This window comes from Uloborus diversus, chromosome 4, assembly GCF_026930045.1.
Source record: "Uloborus diversus isolate 005 chromosome 4, Udiv.v.3.1, whole genome shotgun sequence".
Classification (NCBI taxonomy): Eukaryota; Metazoa; Arthropoda; class Arachnida; order Araneae; family Uloboridae; genus Uloborus; species Uloborus diversus.
The window spans coordinates 59,638,206-59,661,045 of record NC_072734.1 but is presented as its reverse complement, the minus strand read 5'-3'; the positions used below and the strand labels follow the sequence as shown (position 1 = coordinate 59,661,045).

The window sequence follows — 22,840 nt, the reverse complement described above, 5'->3', positions numbered from 1 at the left end:
TATTATGATACATTTTTTTCTCTTACAGAGTATCATTCTTCTCAGCAAGTTTTTGTTTTGAACTTCCGTGGTCTCACCTTTGCATTTGCCATAGATCCAAAACTGCAGGTACAATTGAATTGATTTGACTACAATTTTTCTCCATTTTAATTTAGTTATGATACGTTAGAGAATCTTTATAACTATCGCACTGGGTTATTTGTTTTATAATAAATATTGGAACAATAAGGGGGGGGGGGGCAATCAATTCGCAGATTAAAAACTTATTCTGGTGAAGACTGGAGTTAAAAAACAATCATATTTTAAGCTATCATTATGCCTGTGCATTGTGTGTAAATGATTAAAAAATGCAGTGAATTTCAAAATGCAAGTTGTATATCTCATCATTATCAAGTAATCTCGCGGTCAATCCCAGAACCCCTGGGTTTTTTGCAGGGTGTTGGCAGTTTAAACCAATTACTGTAAACAGCGAGTTTAATCATGATTTAAATGAAATTGATTTTTTTTATTTTTAAAGTCTTTGATTTAAACCATTCTTTGATCTAAATCCTAGAAATCCTATTGAAAACTTTAAATTACTCTAGTTTTGCCTTTTTAAGAATCAGTGCAACCTTTTTTCCTTACATTGATTTTGTCTCTAGGTTTTTATCCTCACTTGACCAATTTCATCTATTCTTTCTTTACTCTACCTTAAATTCAAATTTTTCGTCAGTGTTCAGTAGACACTTTTAAATTAGATACTACATTTCAATTAGCAGCCTCTGTATTCTGGACCTTTTTTTTTTAAAATGAAAACAAAACTAAATGCTATTTTAAAAGGCAGGTGTGAAGAAAAGTCCAGGCAAATGGGGCTCCTTTCTTATTATGTGCATATTTGTTCAAAATGAAACTTAAAATTAATCTAGATTCTACAATGAGTTCTTGTAAACAATTTAAATCTTGTTTTTTAAAAATTAAAATTGATACCTCAAAATATTCATCAAAGGAAAAGTTTGAACTTTGTAATTTTTTTACTGTTATCATACATATAATAAACGGTGAATATACTCTTAAAAGAATGTATGCAAATAAAAACATTGATTTAAATTTTTTTTTACAAACTCTAGACATAAAGAATAGTAAAACTTATTTTTTAAAAATATGATATAATGTGCTCTTTTCAAAAAAAAAAAAAAAAATATCTGTATATTCAATTAAAATTTGCTTCTCCCTCTTTTAACACTCTCTTTTTTACCCTCATATAATGCTGGCCTATTTGTTTGTATCCGTTTTTTAGCCTACTTTCCTGTAAAGTAACAGAAAAACATAAAAAAAAAACTTAATGCATCTTAGCAATACCAGTGAAAAAAAAAAAAAAAAAAAAAAAACATAGATATCTAAAAATTATAGCTTGGGAAGAGAAGTTTTGAGATGGGGAAAATGTGTATTTATCTGCCTGCCTGCCACTAATTACTTTTGAATCAAAGTCCTATTTGAAACCTTTTTTGATTTTGGACAATTATTCATTCAATTTTGAACAGTTCAAAAAATATCTTTTGAGTGAATAGTCCGATTTGAACTAATTTTTTTTAACTCAAAAGATCTGGGCAAGGACAACTCATTCCCATGTTTCAATACTTTGTTCTAAACAGTTTTCATTCAATTTTGAGCAGTTAAAAAAATTTAACATAAGCATCTATGGAGAAGTTTTAAAAACAAATATAGATCCTACAACTTAAAAACAGTTTTGCTTCAAACAAACTTGCTTGAGAAAAAACTCTTGATGAAGAAAATGTATAGAAAATATTTTTTTTTTGTTAAGCTATTTTAAGGGTATGTTTTGAACAATTCAACATTTTAAACATTAACACTAGTAGGAGGATATCAAGACAGCAACAATCCTAAAAACTCCTTTTTTGGTACCAAATAATTGAAAAGAACTGCAGATTCTGAATAAGTTTTTAATTTTTCACTTCATGAAGAGGATAAAAAAAAATAACAAAAATACCATCTCTTGTAGACTTAAAATCAAATACAGGAGTCAACAAGTCAGAGATAAATATGAATGAATTTAAAGAAAATAAATTGTCATGGAGCAAATGTTTTGCTGTGAAATAATATTTGCTTTTATTTTCATTCTAATGTTTTAATTAATTGATTTCATTTTTGGCAACCGAAAATAGAAGGAAATTCAGACTGCCTTATTTTTTTACAGATAGAAAGAGCTGGAAACGAGTTTATTTTTTGATTTAAAAGGGCTTCTTACGTCCTTTTTTTTTTTCTTAAAGTTTGCAGTTTTTGACAACAGAAGAAAGGTGAAATCCGAAATCTGAGCCGCTTTGTTTTTATCAATTAAAAACATCTCCAAACGATTTGTTTTTGATAAAACGTATTTATTTTGACATACTTTTCACTTTTAATGCTTTTTTTTTTGAGCAATCACAATTGCTTATTGCTTTCGCTTGACTGTTTTTGGTGTCCTCTATCATTTTATTTTCCCACCGATACCCTCCGCACCATCACCGTCGAACGGCTCCTCATGATGCTGCTCCTATAGCGAAAGCCGTCTCCAGGTTGCATCCATGTCCTACACACATGCACATACATACATAACAACACACACACACACAAACACCTACACACACATACACGCATACATACAGACAAAACATTCACACAACTACCCACACACTCATGCCTGCACATAGACACAAACACATATGCCTACACACACATACACATACGCCTACACACACATACACATACCTCCCCCCCACACACATTCATACATACTACCCACACATTTATGCCAGCACACAGACACATATGCCTACACACACATACACATACCTCCCCCCCACACACATTCATACACACTACCCACACATTTATGCCAGCACACAGACACAAACACACATGCCTACACACATACACCCTACACACCAACACAGATACCCCGCACACACAAATACACACGCCTACATACACACACTCATGATTGCGAAAAACAATTTGAATTCAAAATGTCAAAATTTAAATTAATTTTTCTTTTTTTTGCGGGAAGACATGAAGACATTAGCTGCTTCTGCATTGTGTTGTGTAAAGGTGCTGCTACTTGCTGTTTTATTTATTAATTTGTTACGTTTCTAATTTCATCAGTTTTTCCTTTTCTTTTTTATTTTTTAAGTGGTAGGCACCATTTCTGCTTAAGAACCAGCTTAAAATGTTTTGACAAATTTTCAATCTTAACTAATTACATTGATCAGATGGAAAAGTATGCTAGTTTAGTTCTGGATGGAACTTCTTGTTTCTGTGTTTCTAGTTTACTGCTATGCTATCTATATTAAATTTGGTTTGAATCATATGTAGTTGTCTTCAAATTGGTTTTTCTGTGGTGAAATAAAACTTGAAATATAAACTTTTTGTAATTTTTAAAAACATCAATTTCAACTCTAATGATATTTATATGCAAATTAATTAATAACTGAAGTTTCTCAAAGTTTTTTAAAAACATCAAAGAAGAAAAGAGACATTTAAATTTAAAAAAGTGATTTGAACCAAAAAAAAAAAAAAAAAAAAATCTGATGTTTTTGATTTTTTGAAAAAAAAAAAAAGCACCTTGGTTTGTTTTATATTGCTAGTACGGTAGTCTATACTGCCGTAGGCAGGTGAAGGGCAGTAATTGCACATTTTTCTTTTTCTTTTTTTTTTTTGCATTTTTGTTATCTGTTGTACGTTAGCTTTATTGTACAAGCTTGCTTATTTGGTTTCCGCTGAAAAAAAAAAGTCTAATTCTAACATTTCCCTATTGTTACCATTAAATTTAAAACACTTTTCTTCAAATATCTAGAAAACTCATTTCTGCCGATACTGCCGTTTACCTTCCCACCGCAGTATATGCATATGCATGTTAAATCTGTTATGACACCCTTCCACACTCCAGTTATATAACATTTAAATACATTGAAACAATTGTATCGGGTATAAAATGAAAGTATTATTTTAAATGACACACAGCAATATAAAAGATAGAAAACAGACTAAATTTCCAATATGCTATACTATTATTCAATAGGAAATGTGAAAACTGAATTCTTAAATGTAGTAATTTCTTTTCTCTGTAGCCAAGATATGCTCATGGGCTGGGAAGTCTACAATTCGGTGCTGCTTTTCCTGTTGTGTCAAAAATGTCCATTTACAGTGGCAACAGTCTAGCAGAAACCAGGTAATTTCTCAATAAACGGATGAATACTGTTACTTTTGCCTTGTCACATATTTTAAAATTTACCCATTTAACCTCATATAATGCATTTCCCCCCTAATTGATGTGCTTTCGTAGCTTAATGGCCATGCCATTTAAATTTTTATGTTTTACATTTTACCAATTGGGCATGAATCTCTTTTAAAGGCAGTGAGTGCCAAGTCTTTAAAACAGCGTAAATCAAGGAGAAATAAAAAAGTTCAATTTCCTTTCCAAAGTTTAAAAGAACTTGCATGTCGGCATCTTCAGAATACTATGCTTAACCAAATTATTCATTTTAACATTGTGGGTTCTTAAAATGAGAGGTAACATTTTATATAGCACAGAATTGCAGATTACTGGAGACGCCTGTTTTGGCATTGCAACGAACATCATTGCCTCTTATCATTGCCAAAGAAGTGAGCTTATGGCTGAAAAGACATCAGGCAAAATCCTACTTCAATTCTTAATTGTGGGTTCTTGTTTTGCAATTATCTTTAATAAGACTGTTGAACAAAAATTGACATTTTATTTATTTTTTGAATGTGGAGCTGATATTTTGGTTAGATTCACTTATGGGTACATAAAAATAATGGCAAAAATGTTTACTTGGTTCTTCTTCTTATTATTATTTTTTTGAATGAATGTATTTGCGAATTATTGCAATTTCAGTGCTAGAGATTGTACACTATTGGTTCTTAATATACCTGCAGTGTATTGTTTAAACATTTTACACAGCTGAACACATTTGAAGTGTATTAAATCAAGTACATTAGTACCTGCTTTTGTTTATATTTTCATTCCGAAAGTTCTCTCTTGAAGAGCAAATAGTAGTCGTCAATCAGTGCTTCCCTAAAGAGTGGAAATTATGTTTCATTTTCGTTTCCAGTTTCATTTTCCCATTTGAAATTAACATACCTCAATGCAAGTAGTAATTTTTAAATTATTTCAAGGTGCCATAAGTTTGTTTTCCCCAAGCGTGGATCCACAGAGGGACCGTGAGCTGTCATGATCCCCCTCCCTTAATCATGCAAATACAGCATAAAACTGTATTTTGAGGGCTTAAGTTCACCATTTGATACTTTAAATAATGTTTATTAGCCAATTTCAATTTACAATCTCATATTTCTTCTGTGAGTGCTCACGCATTTGCCTCAAATATACATTAAAAAGAGTTCCCTGTTTCAGGTTATGAAATATTGTGCCTGTCAATTATTTGTTTCAAATCCACTATAAAGTTCACTTATAACTTAGTGTCAGACCAAACCCATTTTTCTGAACAAAACAAAGCATTTTCAAAGCCAAAAAATAGTTTTTTGTGGTACATCTAAGAGAGCATATCTCCAGGGATCAAAGTCCTCCTATATTTCCTATGAATCCTATATTCTTCAAAAGCGGTCAAAAACCATCCTATATTTCCTATGAATCCTATATTCTTCAAAAGCGGTCAAAACCATCCTATATTTCCTATAAATCCTATATTTCTCCAAAATATCCTATATTTTTGATACTGCAAAGGATTTCTACACCTTTTGCATAACGAGTTGTGTTACCTTTTATTGAAAGCTATGTGCTTCTTCATCAAAGAAGAAGCTCTTGAAGGGAAAACTGGTGGATTGATTCAGACCCTGTCAAAAAATCTTTCATCTTAACTCAAAGGAGAAATTCCAACCATCGGGCAACCATCGGGAAAAACTCCTAGTTCCATCGGGGAACTTCAAAAAGTTCCATGCAAAAACATGAATTGCTAAAAAATTTCACTTTTAATCACATGTTTGTTCAATGTTGTAAATAAAATTCGTTAATTGTGACTTGCTACTTCCAAACAAAATTTCCCGGGCAATCGTCTACTAATGACCCTTGGGGTGTTACTGTGTCGTGAAGAAATGGAGAGACAGAAAGACTGGACTGGTTTGTCAATGCAGCAAAAAAGAGGTGCAACAAACAGAGGAGGGGTGTAAAAGAGCAATAGGCTATATCCGGAATTTTCAAAAGAGAATGAAGGATAGGTAATCCACCGATCGAGTAATAAAGGAGGGGTTCGGGAGGCTATTCAGCATATGCAAAGTACACGAAGGAACTTAGGACCCTTGATGGGCTCAGATGGCATCAATTATATGAAAAGTGTTTTGTCATGAGAGAGCTGTAGGAATGCAGCCTTTGGAGTTTGACTTATCTAAGCACAACAGATGATTTTGGTTAGCGGTGTTGGTCTGATGAGTTTACTGGGCATAAAAAAGTGCAGTTTGTGTTACATTTTTGGTCGTAACCGTAAGGCATTTTCGTTGAAAAAATGCATCAAAAGGGTAAGAAGTAAAAATGTTATTTTTTCATTTAAAGGAATGATTTCAATTCATGTGTTATGCTTTTTTGCACAATGTGTGGAAAAAAAAAAAACGTGATAACATTTATTTTATATAACTTACAGTTGAGTTTAAAGATGATCCCATAAGCAAATTCAGAATTTTCAGAAGACTCTTTATCATTTTATATGTTCATTAAAAATTTATAATTTATCAATAAGTTTCAATCGAATAGCACTTTCCCGTAATATCTTATGTTATTTGTAGAAGTGTGAACAAAAAATTGTTTTTATAACTTGCACATTTTCAAACAACACCAACCCCAAAGGGTTAGATCAGCACTCAACCCATATATATAAATAAATAAATAAAGATAATCCTTTGAAATCTGACATATTTTTCAAAGATTGTTTATAAGTTGTATTATCCACCAAATAGTGAGAAATTTACTATCACAGCTTAATTTATTTGCTTATTAAATTCATTTAAAGTGAAAATTCCATTTTTCATGCCCCACTTAAACCAGTCAATCCTATTTTTTCTTTTAAGAATATTCTTATTGTTATTATTTGTGACTATTGTTTTGTAAATGTCACTTTTATTTTTTTGGTTGTAGAGCCCCAGCTCTGCCAAATAACAGTTTCTGTAATCACTGCTATTTAGAAAAATTAGATGTTCTAAGAGACGGAGAAGAAACTATAGGAATCAAACTGCAAATAATTACTGAAGGTAAGTTTGTATAAATCTTTACAAAAACTGAAGTGCTAATTTTATTTTCTTTTGAGTAATAATGAAGAAATGTAATGGATATTTCATTTTGCAGATTTAGGTTCAAATAAACTTTTAGAATTTAGGAAACAAATTATGACGAAAACAGTCAAATTTGGAGATTCCGCTCAGGTAATCTTGCATTCCTTTTACGTTAGACATTCAGATTTGTTTCGTTAATCAAACCATTAGGTGAATTATTATTTGATTGAAAGCTTGTCAAGTATTCTGCAAGATAAAATAGTATAGCTGAAATAACCAAGTATTTTTTCTTTTTTGAAATTTCATTTTATTTTTCAATGTTAAATTTTTAGCTGTATTAGCTTTCATATTAGCTTAAAAAATTCAACATGCCATGATTCGAGTCCAGAAATTTAATAAATGAAAATAATACATACAATTTGAAATTACATTTGTCATTTTAGGAGCATAAATGCTCCTAAAAATGAAATAAATGCGTAATGAAAATAATACATAACAATTTGAAATTACATTTGTCATTTCTAAAAGCTTCAGCAGTTTTCTTCTCAATAGAGTAAAGTGTCTTCTTAAAAAATATATGAACAATAATAATGATAGTACTAAATGTAGATAAATTTACAAAATTAACTGGAAATGTATTTACATTTCCCTGAATAGATCAACATTTTCTATTTTATATTGGTGTAAAAATCAAATATCACAGTTTAAAATTTTTAGACAAGTATTTGGTATTCAGCTGAATATTCGGTTCAATTTCAACCCCATATTTGCCAAAATATGGTGTTTGGTGCATCTCTTATTAGTGTAATTGTGACGGTCAAACGTTAGTATTATCATCAAATTTGTATAATATATAGTTGTGCTTTAGGGCAGTAATTCGTTGCTTATTAAACAAACCTGTTCATTCCTACTGCTGATTTCGCTAGAATTTTTTTCTAAATTTTTGTTTTTAGGATGTAACAAGTTCCTTGGGATCTCCTAGTAAAGTTTTTTATAAATCTGAAGATAAAATGAAAATACATTCTCCAAATTCCCACAGATATAGGAAGTGGAGCTGCTCAGACTATTTCTATAATTACTTCACTTTAGGCTTGGTAAGTTTGATTTTTAGTATTCTAATGCTCCTGTTTTGTTATTTATTATTTATACTAGAAAATTGCTTGTCAAGATGTGATGGGTGAAAATTGCTTCCGTATTTGAACGATGCAATTGCCTGTTAGGTGATATTTTGATAGTTGAAATTTTAACCCAGTGGATTAAACTCCAGTAGATAGCGTTCATCGTTGACCACTTTTTCATTTCTTCATTCTTCTAAAATGACACAATCTTACCAGCATAGGCGGATTTAGGACTGAGTTCCTGGGGGGGGGGGGCAGGATTTTTTTTAGCAACTTTTATTACCCCCCACTCCTATGTTTTTGTCTGTTTCCTGTGATGCATAAGTCCATGCTTTACTTTTTTGTGTGTCATTTTCATTAATGTGTGTTTTCACGCTGTCCTTTTTGAATTGACTTGAAGAGAGGGAGCTGGTATCAAGAGAGTGACACAGGATTCCCTTTTATGTGGGAAATAGAATTTTAGGGGCTGGGGGGTTTCTCCCCCGAAGGAAATTTTGTAAACTGGATATAAAATTCTGCATTTTGAAGCTTTATAAAGGTTAATTGGATAGACATAGAAATTGACAACTAGATTATACAGTTGCACAGTATTGTTCAAACTTAGTAAGGAACAGTCATTTTAAGTTTGAAAGAAAAAATAAACTATAGATTTCTCATTACAACAATCTTTTTTATAACAAGTAGTGTAGAAAACGAAAAGGAATAGAGGTAGTGTATCATTTTTTCCCCTGGCTAAACAGATTAACAATATGCAGTAGAAGTAATTGGAGCCCACTTCGCTTCGGATTTTCAAAGACTTATCTAATTATTTTCAAGGAGAATAAATAAAATTATTTAACTCACTTCATTTGTACTTTCCAGTCTCTCATATTTTAGTACTTGATTGTAAATTTTTATAGTCCTGTTCTAACTTTGTGAGAAATAGCTATTTTAAATTTAAAAGAAAACCAAACCATAGATTTCTCGTGACAACTTTTCTTCAGTTGCAAGTGAGGCACAAAACGAAAAGAAATAGAAGTAGTGTGTATTTTTTCCCGTGCTAAACAGATAGACAATATGCAGAAGAAGTAAGATAAAAGCAATCAATACAAAAGAATTTTCAAAATACTGCATTCGGGATTGAAAAAATAGCAAGATATGAAACATGTGAGTCACAAAAATTTATTTCAAATAATATGTTACAAACGTGAGAATCATGATTTTTACATTTTTAATACAGGATGTGGCAAGGAGCTGAATTTGACATATTTTGGCATTCCTCCCCATCTACCATTTGTTAGAAATTTTAAAATTTAAGCTTTGTAGCCACACATTTCCAAATATTCAAGGTTTTAAAGCACTTAGAAATTGCTTGAAAAAACTAATTTCATTTTTATTTTTTAAGAAACGAATCATGAATTTTTTTTGGGAGCTAGGGACCCACTTCAAAGCAGGGACCCTAAGCAATAGCTTGTTTATCTTATAGGCAAATTCGGCCCTATTTGTAATTCACTCTTACCTGCACATTTTTGCTTGATTTTTTGTAATTTTTACGAAAATTTGACAGTTTTTACGGTTTAAGGATTTTTTACGATTTTACCAATCTTTGTTAGGTTTTTATAGACTTTTATAAAATTTCAGCAATTTTTTCCAAAATTTTTGATGTCTCAATTATTTAGATTTCAAAATGACAAGAACTGACTCACTTAAACTGAGATTATGACTTACCTTACTTTTTAAACAGTATTTATAAAGTAAGTAAAATTGTACTCTCCCTCTAAGTAAAAAGATTCATTTAATCAGAACACTCAGATAACTGTATTTTATCCAGTTTGCAGTAGTATTTATTTTCTCTCTATCTATCTCTCTTTAAAAAAGGCGGTGGGGAGGAGAGACAGAGAGAAGGGGAAAAAAAACTATGTTTTTTAGAATTTCTCGAAAGGCCAATTAATCTAATAAGAACATAAATATTATGCACAAATATACTTGAAATGTGGACACAAATCAAAACGAGTAGATCGTTCTGTTAGCATGAATGGGGGGGGGGGGAGTTTTTCCCCTTTGCTTTAGGTTCTAATTTGTTAAAAATTATCGCCAATTTTTTAAGTGTTGCAGCTTAATGTAATGCTCGTTTAGCCTATATTTTCATTCATATACTTGCCCAAAAGGTTTTCAGTCCAAAATAGTGAATTTAGACACATTTTCAGCACCCCAGTGACAGCAGTTCTATTTTTATTTAATGTTCATTCCCCCCCCCTTTTCTTTTTTCCCATTAGAAAAGGACATTCGCTTTTCTCTTAATTTTCATTAAACTATTCAAAAAAGAAAAAGTCATGATTTTTTTGTTTTAAGATTTTGGAAAATGTGTTGTTAATAGAGACGTACCGAGTACTCTGTAACTACTCGGTACTCGGCCTACTCGGCCAATATGCCGAGTACTCGGTACTCGGCCAAATTTTGATCAGATACTCGGCCAATACCGAGTAGTTGCAAAAAATTGAATACATTAAAATTTACAAAAAGCTCAAGCATATATAATTTTCTGCAACCATTTACAATTCAAATTTAAATTTTGAGAATAATGAAGTTTGAAATACTTCAATGAAATAAATTTTGGTTCGAATGTCTCGAAAGTTAATAAAACTTTTTTGTTGAAAATTGTGCAAATATGGAATTTTTGCTACAAACTAAAATTAGTTATAAGATATATAAAAATACCTTAGTTTTAAAAATAAAAGGAAATAAAACAACGTTAGAAGCACAGTGCAGGATCACTGCAGACACGTGTTTTGACGTTACGAGGAATTTCTTTTTCAATGCACAAAATGTGAGCTCGTTGATTTAAAGGCATCCAGCAAAAGTCGAATTTTTTGTCGTATGCCTTTACAGTCTTTAGTTCACATGTTATGCACTGAAAAGACGATCCTTGTAACACAGCGGTTATGCACATTGGTTTTTTTGTTATTTAGCGAACTAGACCTATAATGAATAAATTTGTATAATTTGTTTTAATTCCAACTTGATAAGTCATACCTTTTATTTATTCATTTTTAATTTAAACAATATTTTTGCAAAATTTTGTAGTTAAATTTCAGCAGGAATTTAGTTTAAAAACTATTATATGGACAAGGAGGTCTATACTAATATTTCAGTAAGTTCAAAATTCATCGGTGTATGTCGGTGGTCCTTCTTTCAACATAATTGGTACTGGGAAACTCGGCCGAGTAGTGAAAGGCCGAGTTACTCGGTAACTCGGCCGAGTAGTAAAAGGCCGAGTACTCGGTACTCGGCTACTCGGCCAAAGTGCTACTCGGTACGTCTCTAGTTGTTATTATATAAAGTCCTTCCGAAACTGGGGTGCATTGCTCCCTATGCTCCCCCCCCTTATAAATCCACGAGTGCCCTTCTGAACTATTGAAAAAAGAAAAAAATTTTTTTTTTTAATTTTTGGAAGATGTGTTGTTACTACATAAAGTTCTCCCAAAACTGGGGGGGGGGCATTGCCCCCCTCTGCCCCCCCATAAATCCGCCCATGCTTACCAGTAAAACAGATAAGTGACCGGATCGAGTTCAGCCTTGCCGCAATAAAGCCTTTCCCTGCATGTTAAACATTACCAAAACATATTATCAAACTGTGCCGTGGTGCGAGTTTCATTGTTGGTGACGTCAGTAACGTTACTTGATCATTGGCTATTACATGTATGAGTTTCCCATTAGAAAAGGACATTCGCTTTTCTCTTAATTTTCATTAAACTATTCAAAAAAGAAAAAGTCTTGATTTTTTTGTTTTAAGATTTTGGAAAATGTGTTGTTATTATATAAAGTCCTCCTGAAACTGGGGTGCATTGCTCCCTATGCTCCCCCCCCCCTTATAAATCCACGAGTGCCCTTCTGAACTATTGAAAAAAGAAAAAAAATTTTTTTTTAAATTTTTGGAAGATGTGTTGTTACTACATAAAGTTCTCCCAAAACTGGGGGGGGGGCATTGCCTCCCTCTGCCCCCCCATAAATCCGCCCATGCTTACCAGTAAAACAGATAAGTGACCGGATCGAGTTCAGCCTTGCCACAATAAAGCCTTTCCCTGCATGTTAAACATTACCAAAACATATTATCAAACTATGCCGTGGTGCGAGTTTCATTGTTGGTGACGTCAGTAACGTTACTTGATCATTGGCTATTACATGTATGAGGATTTATGAATACTACTTGAGATAATATCGAAAACAAAAAAAGATAAGGGAATCAAATAATATGAAACTTGGACACTTGAAGTTTCCGCCTAGGAGTCAAGGGATTTACTTCCTGGAAATTTGACTCTCTTAAAATGCCAATGTTCCAAAAATTGAATATGCTATTTTGAACTGGCATATCTTTTTAAAATATCAACACAAATATCTACAAGTATTTCAAAATCATACACTGAAGTATTTGTTAAAAATATAATACCATCCAAGTTTGGTTCAGACACTAGAGTGAAAACCATGGTTTTTACTGTCCTGTCCAAATCCTCCGTGTCCAGAAGTGTCTGAAACTACACTTTAAGCAAAATTTTATTTGGTGAGAAAATATCGAACACAGAATAAAATTTATTGAAGCAGTATTTTACATTAAAAATTTACTGAATGTGAACATTCAAGTACATAGACATCTAATCCCAGAAATAACAGTAAGATATCTAACTGTTGCTCTGAGGCGACGATTATAAAACTTATTTATATTACTGATTCTTACATAGTTGCATAGAAGTCGCAATTCTTCACTAAAAATCTCAAGCAGTATGCTTGTTTTTCAATATATTTTTTTAAATAGTAGTAAGAGAATTTTCCTACATCTTTATGCATGTGTGCAAATGAGGGTGTTCAAAATATAGTGCAATAGCTGACTTAATTCACACACAACTGAAGAAAAAAAAATGTATGTTTGACTCTTACAGCTTTGGTGTGGTTGTTTTCCTTCTCTTGACTATATAGTGATGAAATGAACATAGTGTGTTTCATGATTTAAAACTAAATTACCACTGATCTGCCCGAGAAAAATGCTGACAAATTTTTTCTAAAAGTTATCAAGCTACTATATTTTTGCTTATTGTAGTTGCAAAATGCATTATACTAAAAATAGAAATTGCACTAGTTAAAAAATATAAATGCTTATACATGAAATACACCGCCAGCTCAGTCATTTCCAGCCAAGGACTGCAGTTTCGTGCTTATTTGCACTCATCATCCCGGCATAGAAAAGTGGCTGGAAATGACTGAGCTGGCGGTGTATTTCACGTATTTCTGCTTTACCCCTGGCTGATGGGCGGTACTTTACTGAATAAATGCTTATATTTTATTATCAATTTATTTTTTTATTCCTCAATCCAGGATTAAAAAAGAATTTTTGTTAAAACATTATGTAAAACTTAAGTAGAAATCATGAAAAAAAATTTAGCTTTTTTTTGCTTCTAAATATTGAGTCTTAAATATGTCTACAACATACATATTAACATGCTAAGATTTTCATATGGCTTAAAACCACCAAAAGTTCTGGAGGGAGGTTGACCTGCTTTACCTCTGATTATATGTAAAAAAAAAAAATGAAATAGGTTGGTGTTTTTTAGTTTATTTATTTCTGGAAGAAAAAAAATGGGGGGGGGGAGGGGTAAATTATATATATATATTTTTAAATACTACTAGTTTCATAAAGAAAACTACACCAACTACTAATCTTAACCGCGGCGACTATTTTACTCCTTTAAACTACTTAAGAGTTAAATGAGCGAATAGTCTGTTTACAAAGGCAACGCAAATGGTTGATCACTTTCTCCTTGCTATAGGCTATTCAGTTTCTACTGTAATCTGCTACTAAATCCAAACAAACAGATCCCCTTTTTATTGCTATTTTCCCCTACACTAGGAAAAAAAAAAGCAGAAAAGTAGGTTCACTGTAGATCTCATTGATCCAGGTTTTGGCAAATGTAAAGGGGTTTATACAAAGAAGCTTGTTACTGTCAAAAAAAAAAAAAAAAAAAAAATTAAATCGATCCGAGCAGTGTTCTATATGGCTAAGTGATCAAGGCCACTGTTTTTTCGAACATGATCCAGGCTGAATCCCTGGCATTGTTCATGGAACACTCCCTCCCTCCACTTTTCATGTGTTGTAAAAGAATCAATCTCTCAATAAAGGGTAAGAAGTTATTGGAGAAAAGTTGGATAACTCAATCAAAATGAAAATTTGTAACGTATAAAAGAGAGAGACATTTTCTGTAGCAAAAAATAAATAAATAAATGAAAAATTTATAACTTGATTTAATGTTTTTGTTGTAATTTATTTCAGGATATTCTTTTTGATGCCAAAAGTCATAGAGTAAAGAAGTTCATTCTACACACCAATTATCCGGGCCATTACAATTTTAATATTTATTTTCGATGTAACTTCAATTTACCCATAGAGATCAAGAGACCTTCAGAATCTGAAGATATGACACTGATTGATGTGTCTGAGAAAAAATATATGATTACCGCTTTTACAAAGGTTAGTTCCTAAATTTTAATATGAATGCAAGAGCTAATTTAGTCACTAATTTAATTTTTCAAACAGTACTGCAAATATAGTGAAATCTCACTAAATAAGTAAAATAAAATTGAAAATAAAAGGGAGGGGGGATTTCTTTCTGATGGAGTCAAGTTTTTACAGTCAAGGATTGCATCTTTTGAATATCTATATTCTGTAGTTGATGGCTCTGTGTTTTGAGAAGTTATAAACTTCTGCCTGCATTTCAGCCTTTCTAATTTTTTTATTCATTCTAAATATGTGAAAAGAAAAAAAAAAACCTCATAATCTTAATATTGTAAAAGTTATACCATAATAAATGAAGCAATCTTAAGAAGTTATGTATGCAGAAAAAATGTGTGATATTATAGTATAATGAAGCTTCTCTGGAGCGACCACTCTGTTCCTGACAAAAGTGGTCGTTAATGGAAATTGGTCACTCTTAGAGGTCATTTTCGAACATGCAAATATAGCACCAGTAACTTTCATTTATCATCTTCCTGTAGTCTATAAATCAAGGACACTATGATAAAAATGCATTTAAATAAAAAAACTTTTCTCTTTTTTATATATTAAATATACTTCTTACATGATTTTTCCGTTTGAAAAGTATTTATTAACTTTCCCATGTAAGTTTATGACTTATATTATTTTCTCGAGCATGAGATAACTCACTTTTTCGACATTTTGACTGCGATGTATGGTGATGAAATGCAGAATGCAACTTCACTGAAACGAATTCTTGAGCTATTCAAATGTGCTAAAAAGAAATTTTGGCCACTTAATATGCTCCCTTCTAATCCCCCTCTCCTGTAAGCAACCAAGAAATTCAAAGAAACAAGCTTTTAGAAAACTTCTATTCTTATCAGCCTCCCTCAGTGACAGGGGCGCACGCTTGATTTGCCTCAAGATGTGCATTGCTACTTTAGCTTTCCAAGGGTCCAAAAAATATAGCACCCTCCTTTTTGCTACATTTTTGAGGTTCAAAACAGAATGTCAACAATCATGTTCCTTTATTGCACCTTGAGAGGACAATCAAGGAACATGTTTAGGCCCACAAGAGAATCGATTTTAATCTCTTATTCTGGTTTCTTTCCACTTTGGTTAACAAGTGAAAGCTGATCTGCGTGCGAACTAAATGTTCTGTTGCTTTTCTTTTGTTGTTTCTCTCTTTTTTGGGGTTTCTCTAACAAATACTCCTATATTTGTTAATGCTGAGGTTTACGATTGGCCGGTCATTGTGAGAAGCTTCAATGGTCTTTCTCAGAGGTATTTTAACATTAGATTTATGCGCTGAAACATCGGTGCCCCAGAAAAGTGGTCGTTAATGAAGGTGGTCGCTGTATAGAGGTGGTCGTTATTAAGTAAATTAAGTCTGTTAAAAAAAACTTCTATCATTAAAGATAAAACCAATTTTTTTAAAGCAGACAAAATAGAAATAAAAAATATTTTAAATGATTTAATTTCAATACCTTGATTTACAGAATGGTCATTCATAATTAACATCTTTAAAAACATGCAGGTTTTAAAAATGAATACCAAGTAGCTCGTTTACGGCATCCAGAGAATGCAGTTTCACTTAATATAGATCATCTGTCTGGAATAACTATAACAGAGCTGGGTATAATAAACCACTCACAATCATGGTCTCAGGAGGGGGTTTATTTCCTCCATCTCTGTTATGGTCTCAGACATTGAAAAATTAAGTCTACAGCAGCAGTTCTCAAACTGTAAGGAGGCATGCCTCTCTAGGGATGTAGAATAATTTCAAGGGCAGCTTGACTTTATGAAAGATGAAATACAAAATAAAACAAACAACAATGTATTCAATTTTGTAGTCACATGTGAATAGCAAATATCAATATTAGCCCTGTCATCAGGGCCGATTTTTGACTTATCAGAGACTTAAGATATTTCAGCTAGGAGGTCTTTTCGCTTGTAGTTTGGGCAGCTTGTTTACGTCGGTTTCTCCAATGTGTGTGCCTAGATTAACTCGAAAAAATTTGTGTGTATTACTTTACTTCTTAGATTTCATGTGTTTTAATGATGCTATGTTCAAAATAAAGTTTTATGTGGTAAAATGATTAATTTGTTATGGCTGTAATCAGAAAATAATTTCGGGGAGGGTTTAAAAACTTTCATGCGGAGCTTTGTGCTATTTGTGCTAATGTTCAAGTCGTCGGGTTATCTATTATGAAAGCGTATTACGTAATTAATATATATATGAAAGACATTTGAGTTTTGGAACAATATTTTTAAAATTTGTTTAAACGTAAACGAACATTTTAATATCAAACCGAACTTTTTTTTTTGGGGGGGGGGGGTTGAACCCCTTTCCCCCTTGTATACGGCCCTGAATTTCGTGTGCAGTGTACTCATTTATTTGAGAAGCTTTACGAAATAATGCCTTCAGTAGAATTTTTTTATATTTTTTTAAAGCTGAAATATAGAACTCTGATCTTCAAGAACTGTTGCTAAAGAAATATGTTATCTTTTTGATAATTTTTCAACCGAGTATTGGTGAATATTTTTTTAAAGTTTAAACTAATGTTATCATTAAGAGAAAAAAAAAATGCTCCAAATAATTTTTTTAAAACTGTAATAATGTATGATGAACCATACAAAATTGTGATCTAAATGCAACCTGGGCTTTGTTTTTAAACAGAAACAATTTTACTACACCATGGCCCAATATTCGGCCAAATCACTATTGCTTGCATCACTACTTTCTACTCGCTAAAATGTTGCTGAAACTGTTTCAATGTTGAAAATAGCTTACAAAGACGAAACTTTGGGAAAAACTAAAGTGTTAGAGTGGTTTGCTTTTTTTTTTTTAAAATGGTGATATGTTACAAACCTCTTTCTGGACCTCCAGCAACTGCCTGAATCAAAAAAAATGTTGATAAAATTCGAGGCTTGTGCTCCAATCCATCAACAAACAATTGAACAACTGTCAGAGATTGGTGCGTTATCTTGGTTCATTGAATATTAATCAAAGATTTAGACATGAAAAGGGGGGCTACCAATTTGTTCCTCCAAATCTGACTGACAATAAAAAAAGAACCTCAAGTTGAAATATGTTCATTGTTGTGAGGTGTGAACCTTACTCATCTGACCTGGCTCTATGCAACTTTTTCTTTCCACATATGAATAGAAGCATGAAAGGATACGGATTTGACAACATTGAAGAGGTGAAGAGAAAAAAAGGCACAACGTTGTTTTGTAAAAACTTGAAAATATATGGCGCTTAAAAATATATTATAAAAATATAAATAAATAAAAATAAAGGACTTTTATAGAAAACCCCCAGGTTTATTTATTTTTGAAGAGAAAAACCCCTTCTCTGTGTATGTGTGGCTCTAATGTTTTTCAGATTTACTTTAGTTTTTGGTATTGAGCTTGCATATTTGTGTGTCACTTAAACTTCAGGTGGATAAATGACGTAGAATCTTACATTTTATGTATGGTAACAAAAACATAAAGCTGAAAAGGAAAGAATAGGGAAAACTTACTTTGTTCACTATCACAATATTTTAAAAGTATTTCATAAAGCAATTAAATTCACTTTCAACTAAAAAGGAATTTTATGCTTTCTTTCATAGTGGAAAATTAATCAGTTTTGATTTATTAAAATTTTAGCTATCATTTATAGATGTATACTATCTTTTGTAGTGGGATACTATGGAAGAACACCTAAAGAAACCTTTGGAACGCCCTGTGGTTCTAAACAGGGCTTCAACGCACAATGCTACGAATCCTTTTGGGTCCACATGTTGCTATGGTTATCAAGATATTATATTTGAAGTAAGTATTTTTTTTTACAACCAAGCTGTCAATCCATCAATACGTTTTCTTCTTTTCTTACCATGGAAGCTACTTTACTATTAAATTTAGAAGAGTCCCTAAAGTTGTTTATCTCGGATATAAGCCCTTTTGTGCAAGAAGTCATCTTAAATGCCAAAACTCTTATTGTATATCATTGTCATTCAACTCCCTATAATCTGTGCAACGTATAATTGTATTTCACAATTAATGTAAAAGAAAATTTATGATTACATTTAAAGTCGGTTACTGTTACCATCAGTTGCAATTTTAGTTTCTTCTTGAAATGCAGAAATAGTTATAATCAAATATACATAGTTTGAGGTTTAATGAGTAATGTAAATATTTGAAAAATAAAATAAAACAAAAAATTGATGTGATGTAACAAATTTGTAATAGTAATGAGTACTTCCACATACATTCAAATGTGCATGCATGAGTACAAGCATCTATTTCTTAGAGTTAGGAAAAGACATCAAATATTTAGCAGGGGGTAATGTAGTGTATCCATCATAAGTTATTCCTTAATTTAATAGATATGTCATCTTTTACATTTGCTAATGTCATTGAAGTAGCACCTCCTCATTTAAATAAACTATTGTAACAAAAATCATTAGAATATACGAATGAAATGGAATTTTATTGATCATGTAAATTTCACAAGAGATGTGTTTGGTAAAATCCTCCCCGAAACATAAGTCTGGTTTTGGCCCTGACTATAGTATTTCAAGTTTCATTAATATGTATTGTTCCGATTGTATTGATTTGTAATAATTCTCACACCATTTTTTACATGGCATGCGCTATAAGATAGGGTACCTTGACTATGTTAAGTACCTAAACAAAACACTATAAATGGATTGAGGTTTGCTATGATCCTTAAATTGCTCTTAATTTTGAAATTCATAATAAACAAATTAATATCATATATTTTTTATAATTTTCCATATGATTTGTTATTTTCAGAGGCCTAAGCCGGATGTAGTAAACCTAACCGTAAAAAGTCTCTGCCTAAAAAATAATTGAAACATGTGGTTTATTGCAAATGTGTATATTCTTGTTTAATATTTGATCTGTGGTTATGGCCTAAGTCATGGGGCTCACAACTGTTGGTCTAGTGAACTGGCATAAGTCAGAGGAAAATTATACCGCTCCATAGATATTTTTACTTGTCTGCATTAAATTTTCTTTCTCAAAATATTTTCATTTTCTCAGAGATTTATTTACTTAATATTTAAGTCATTACTTATGATTATGATTGAATATTATTGCAAGTAAATCATAATAAAAATACCTAGTAATGATTTTTAAAAAAAAGGAAAAAACACTCACCGATCGCAAAATTATTTATGGTCTACTGAAGGTCACTTGAAGTGAAGAAATATATTGGACTTACTTGGTACTTAATCACGAAAGATCCAAGCTTGTCAGGTTGTTGATGTACTAATTTTTCTTGTTACCCATTAGCTATTTCATGTTTACTCTTCCTACAGATCAAAAAATCCCATTTCTTTTTATTCTTACTCCTTCTCTAGATTTCTTGTCCAAAACAAATATTTCCAAGGAGAAATTCATTGGAAAAATACATTGCTGTAGTTTTTACTTAGTTTCAGGACTCGAAAATATCCGATATTTTGATATGCAGTCGGACTTCCATATATTCAAGTAGCAAATTGTCGGAAGAAAACTCTATATAGAGAAACAACCTTAAACATTAAAATTTAAGTTAATTTTCATGTATGAAACCCAATTTCTAATTTATACGAGCATCGGATTAAATGAAAATTAATAATTAAAAAAATAACAGAAATTACATTTTTGCGCCTTCACACATCTTCATTCTTTTGGCAATTCAACTTGATCCGCAACCTTAGGGGATTTTCAACAATGTAATTTTAACAATGTAATCGAGAGAAAATCGACTTAAATTGAATGATTTTTACTGCAGCTAAGAAGACTAGGAATGATAATCAACAGACAAAAGGGATAACTTGAAATTGATTATACATCAATGTTACTGGTTACAACTAAGATTTGAAATAAACTTGAGGGAATTAAAGAACTCCAGAACGAAACAACGACCTATCTACATACCCCTCAACCCAGATTCTTTATGAGTTTCGTAGCAACCTTTAGTGAACATTATTTTCTCCCCTAACCTTCTGTTTTTACGAGACAAACAGTCTAAAGTGGAAAAAAAATCTGAATGTCTCAAAAAAAAAATCGATATATACAGATTTTTTCGATATATAGAAACAATTTTTCTATGTATTGAACATAGAAATTAGTTGGATTTCAATATATAGAAAATTTTGATTTATGCAAGTTCGATATATGGAGGTTCGACTGTATATCCGATATTTTTAATCAGCACAAACTTAAGTTTTCATAATAGTAAATGCATCCTCTAATTAATTTTATTCCATTATTATTATATTATGTGGACTTAAAAAAGTTAACTTTAATTCATTATATTAATATTTCCTTTTACAAGTTTATCAATTTTAATGGAGTTAATTTAGCATTAGCTGTTTTACTCATTTTTCTTCTATTAGTTACTTTTACACATTTATGATTCAGAAATAAAAAAATATGTATTAGTCGGTGCACAGTCATAAGACTTTTTCTTTTTTTCTGAACAATGTTTAATATTTAACTAGGCACTTTTAATATGAATTAAAAGTGTTACATTACTAATAATTTTATGAATATAAAATACAAGTAAAAAAGGAATATTATATTAATTTGTTATATTATGATGTATTTTTTCATCATAAAAATATAGTACATAATTTTTTGGTAATTTGTAATTATAAATGAAGAATATTACTATGATTAATATTATACTTTTTATATCAAAAACAGCACAGTTGGAAAAGTAATTATCGAAAATATCATGATATTTTAAAAATAAATATCGGATACATCTCGTGATATATATCAACGGACATAGATTGGCAAACCCTGCTTAGTTTGAAAATAAATTCCATATTTGTATGTTTCTTTTCCAACTGATATCTCCAAGAATCTTTTACTTTTCATCGTAGGTTATGCCCAACAATCATTTAGCCTCAGTTACTTTGTATCAACGAAAGAAATTGACAAAAAAGCCAGACGTTTGACATGAAGTCATTAGGTAAAGCTAACAAATAAACAAGTACAACTGAGCAACATTGAAGTTGACAGTGTTGGACCTTCAGCTTGATTTCTGCCATAGCACAGAACAAGTCTTCTACATCGATATATTTAAACTGTTACGTGTCAATGGGTATATGTACCTTCTTTGTTCAAAAAGGAGGGAAATATATAAAATATGCTTTGAGAAAGTATGTATCATGTTGTACGGTTTTTATTTTTTCATTCAGAACATCAATTGTTATAAGTCGCATCAGACCAAAGTGTAAATTGCGAATGATTTATGTGCTTTTAAAGCAATTCATCCCCCTCTCCCTATTCAAAATGGTTATGAATGAGAGTTGGTATTTATTATTGCAAAAATGCGTTTTGTTTGAATCAGCTACAAATATTGTTTAACTTGCTGCTGAGAGATATCTAAGGAATCTTCAATGTCATAAACTTTTAGTTATTTTTATTCATATTTAGAGGTATTTATTGAAAGCAATCAAAAGCGAAAAGTGTTTGTGAAAAAAAGAAATGTTCATTTTCCAAAGCAATTTTTTTTTTCTGATATTAACACCCCCAAAAACTAAATCAACTACAATAAAGATGGACAACTCATAACACAAAGTGCAATATTAATGTTGTGTAAGACAGCTCCACCAATTACCAATACCTCTGTTGTAGTTGGGAGAAATTATGGGTCATTCTTCAAAAAGTATAACCTTTCTGTTACACGCTTTTTACAGTAAAATCTTTAATTTCATCACAAATATATCTAAACCTGCCAACATTTTTTTTTTTGTTTTAATATATTTTTGGTTCATAAAATGTGAATTCTCACCTCCGTGGCATGTCGCATATCTGGTGTGACTGTTTAATGTTGCTCAATTAATTGTTTAATTAAAAGTATATCTCTATTTATTCATTGTTTTTTCCCTCAAGAGTCTCAAATACTAATTGTATATTTAATTTTTTAATATTGTGTTTTAGTTCT

General features: G+C 31.3%; 1 protein-coding gene across 1 annotated transcript in view; it reads left to right on the top strand.

The window, feature by feature from the left end:
- LOC129221649 (phagosome assembly factor 1-like) overlaps positions 1–22,037 on the top strand; it is a 62,513-nt gene extending 40,476 nt beyond the window's left edge. The window contains 8 exon segments of the mRNA XM_054856176.1: positions 29–108; positions 4,104–4,204; positions 7,139–7,251; positions 7,346–7,422; positions 8,226–8,366; positions 14,689–14,886; positions 18,577–18,708; positions 21,774–22,037. Coding sequence (XP_054712151.1) covers positions 29–108; positions 4,104–4,204; positions 7,139–7,251; positions 7,346–7,422; positions 8,226–8,366; positions 14,689–14,886; positions 18,577–18,708; positions 21,774–21,848 — 917 coding nt within the window. The 3' untranslated portion in view covers positions 21,849–22,037.
- Positions 22,038–22,840: the final 803 nt, after the last annotated feature.